This window comes from Chaetura pelagica, unplaced genomic scaffold, assembly GCF_000747805.2.
Source record: "Chaetura pelagica isolate M959 unplaced genomic scaffold, ChaPel_1.0 scaffold92, whole genome shotgun sequence".
NCBI classification, from domain to species: domain Eukaryota; kingdom Metazoa; phylum Chordata; class Aves; order Apodiformes; family Apodidae; genus Chaetura; species Chaetura pelagica.
This window is the reverse complement of record NW_009952404.1, coordinates 1,265,722-1,269,445: the sequence shown is the minus strand read 5'-3', so window position 1 is coordinate 1,269,445 and position 3,724 is coordinate 1,265,722. Positions and strand designations below refer to the sequence as shown.

The 3,724-nt window shown below is 38.1% G+C and overlaps 1 protein-coding gene across 1 annotated transcript in view; it reads left to right on the top strand.

Moving 5' to 3' along the window:
• Positions 1 to 2,222, top strand: part of PTN (pleiotrophin) — a 19,475-nt gene extending 17,253 nt beyond the window's left edge. Inside the window, exon 4 of the mRNA XM_010008202.1 lies at positions 1,580 to 2,222. Coding sequence (XP_010006504.1) covers positions 1,580 to 1,632 — 53 coding nt within the window. The 3' untranslated portion in view covers positions 1,633 to 2,222. The remainder of the gene's footprint in view (positions 1 to 1,579) is intronic.
• Positions 2,223 to 3,724: the final 1,502 nt, after the last annotated feature.

Here is a 3,724-nt window from a genome sequence, read left to right as displayed (position 1 = left end):
ACTAAATGCAAAATAGCTATTTTATTTTGCTTTGACTGAAGGATTCTTGGAAACAATTTTTGTCTTGTTGAAAAGATGAAGAAAAAAATATTGGTTTGAAACACTGGCAAACAGGAACCAACCATCAGAGAAACATGATCACCCAAGTCTGTCTGCCTTCTTCTGGAGGTACCCTTGCCCTGTCCATAGCTGAAAGATGTCAGAATGGCTCTTGTGGCTTTAATACAAGTAAGCTGTTTTTTTGCCAGAGCTAATCACTGTTGGTGTATATTACCCAAACTGGTCAGAGTACAAAAAAACGATATTCACAAAGAAGAATACTACCTTAAGGGCCAAGTGCTTACCCTCTCATTCACAGTGATATTTGTCATTTAACCTGAGATAGTTTTGTTGATTTGTCTGGTTTTGGACTGTTTGTGTTGTTTTGTTTTGTTGTGCTGTGTGTGTGTTTTGTTTTTGTTAGGGTTTGTTTTTTTTCGAGGGGAGCTGGGGCGGGGGAGGGTTGTGGTGGTGGTGGTGTTTTTTGAGAAGGAAGAAACAGAGGAGGAAAGTTAAATCTGGGTGAAGGCAAACATCGATCTACCTGCTTGCTCTTTTGGTTCCAGGAAGAATGCTTCACAGAAACTCAGTTTCTGTCTCCTTATATTGAGGAGATACTATCAAAACTTGTGTTTTGTGGCAGTATCCAAAAGGATTTATTCACATTCCCAGTGAGAGCTGTTATTTCCCCCATTACAAGGTGACATGTGATACAATACTACCTATTCCCTGTAATTCATTCAATTTTTAGGCCCCTCTGAATTTCCACTAGCTGTAGAACACCACACTGCCCTATAGCACAGTGGTTACCACAGGTGGTGTTATAATGTAGAAACTTTAACTTGTACCTTCACGTTGTTCCCTTATTTACCCCAAAATAATCAGAGAAACAGATGCTCCCTAGTCCCCTCCCTGTCCTATTGGTACCAGCTCGCTGGACAGTCTCCCGGCCAAACTTCTCTTGCCTCTCAAACGTATGTAGGTGTTTGTCCCAGACAAAGGGGGAAGAGTTGGCAATGGAGGAGCTGAAGAAACAAATGAGCTTTCTCATCATGCTCTGGAATGTCTCTGAGATTCAGGGAAAGCCAAAGACTAACAATGAAACAGAAAGGAAGCAAGGGAGGGTGTGTGTGGGTAGTGTGTGCAAAGCTTTCTTCCAGCTCTCCACTGAGCCATGACCTGGTTTCTCCAGGAGCTGCCTGCTGTTTTCTTATTTTCGAAGCAAGTTCCTGAGACAATGATTTGCATGACAAACAGGGTCAGCGGCTCAGATAGGCAGAGTTCTGAACAGGACCTGGACTCTCCATTCCATCTCCTCTAACACCTCGTCTGTTCCTTTTTTTTTTGTCTTTCTTTTTTTTTGTTTTTTTTTTTCTTCCTTCTTTTTGTCCTGTTTTCCATTTCCTTGTTCAGAATGAGGAAAGCAAAATAGTACTTACCTGCATAGAGAAAGCAAAGGGCATTTTCAGGGTTATGGAATAAAATTTATTCCAGTGACTGCTAGACACTGATTATTTTATGGTTATTGTTATCTTGACAGAATCCAAGAAGAAGAAAAAGGAAGGCAAGAAACAAGAGAAGATGCTGGATTAATGGACCCAACTTGGGCAATGTGAGAAAAGGACAACGGCAAACACGATCAGTTAACAGTTTCATTTATACCTAGGCATTTTATCCTAAAATTATTTATAGCTTAATGGTACCATAGGAGGAAACAAGGAAACACAGAAAAAAAAAATACTCATTTTTTTATTACTTTAGTATTTTTAATGTATAACCCTAACAACAATTTTTAGAGGCCTATAATAAAGGACTCCAAACTCATTTAGAAAATTACACCTATTGTATATTGAACAATGTAGAGGGGTTTTTAATTTTTTTTTTAATCAAGTCTTGCCATAGGTCTCAATCTGGTAATTAGTCCCTGCAAGCAGAACCCAAACCTGTTTGGAGATTCGCTGAAGTCAGTGGTGTCCTGTGTGAACATAGGAGTCTAGCTGGGTGCAATTATATATGATTGGGACCTTACATATGAAAAAACACAGACTTGATCCTTAAGTTCTTATACATCTGGACAAGTGAAGTTTTTGTTTTAGGAAAGAATGGGGGCATTTTTGGGGGTATTTACAGGCATAGAATTTTTTAGATATGTGGTGAATGTTCATTCCAAAATGCTACCATCTCTGGGTATAAAACAGTAGCACTCCTATCCTTGGCCAAGTTTTGTATGTTGGCACTAAAAATTCTCAAATCTTTCAACAGTTGGATAGAGAAGAGTCCAAATTTTTCACAATTTTCTAGCAGTGCTTTTTCTAAGTCAAGCAATAGCAAAACTTTCCATTTTTTATCAACACTTGTGGACAGCAGTGACCTCTGTTTTACCTAGAAAAGCTGAAAAATGTTTTCTTTTATTTGTTTATTTTGCCAGAAGGGAGAATATCCTTTTCACAAAAATCTAATTGAAATTGTTGTGATTATGCCTGACCCAAGTCCCTTTTGTATCAGTGGGAATCTTCCTGTTGATTTTAATGTTGGCTGGTTGAAAAATAGTACATCTGCTGGGAAGTAATGGAAGAAATCTGTTTGGAAAATGCTTGAGATAGTACATATTTTTGACCAACAAAGGGGCAATTTGTGGGACTTAAAACCAAAAGGAGTGAAATTAATTTTTAGTTCTCTGTTAGTAAAGTAGAAGGGAAATACAAAACCACTTTTTCTTCCATTTTTATATAAGAAAAAAGACCTTGGAAAAGCACAGTCAAAATAGAAATAGTTCTGCAATTGATTTATTTATTTTTTTAATGGTCTGCAAGAAAAAGAAAGAAAAAAATACAACCAGATGGTTTTCAGTTGGTTCAATTTTACTTGTTTTAAATGATAAGTCCTGAGTAAAGTCACAAAATAGAAAAAAGTTCTGACAAAGTTCTGACAGTTCATGACCTGGTCTGTCCCCAGGTAAAGGCTTGTCAATCAAACTAAATGACCAGCTGAGCAGGTTTTTTAGAGGAAACATAAGGGATGTCAGTGCCCAAATTTATTTCAAAATGATTGCTTTTAAATTCTAAATCTTAAAATTCAACAGCAAGAAATGAGCTTTATGGTTTGTGTAGGTGGCAGGCTTGCCTGCTAGTCAGGAGGAATAGTTTCCCTCATTCTGCAGATACCCACTGACTCCAGCGAAGCTACAGCAGACTGTGTTCATCTGAATAAATTGCATTGCTTTCTTGGGATTAGCTTGTAGACAAGCAGAGAGTCTTTTTTCCAGACTAATTTATCACTCCCTTTTTCTATGAAAAAAATAAATTAAAAAAAAAACCTAAATGCAGAGCTCACCCTCTTTTTTCTCACGTGGAGGGTACGGCTAATCTGAACTCACAGTGAGGCTTAGTCCTTCTCTAGACGTTCCCAAACACTTTTGAAGCCAGCTAGCCAAGGCTGCATGTAGCTAAGATAAATTAGCCACACAAGTAGTTCCCAGACTCCTCAGGTGTGTTTTGCACTCTGTATTGTTGTCCTTGTTATTTTGACTATGCTGTTACACATACCTGAGCCAGTGGTATAGTTAAAAAGTCCCCAATGTGGTGGACATGCAATGACCAAATCCAAAATATATCATAAAGGCTCATATTTGGGTGATTCTGGGTGCTATTTTGTTTGTTTATGGTCTAATCAGGTCTACCAGTGC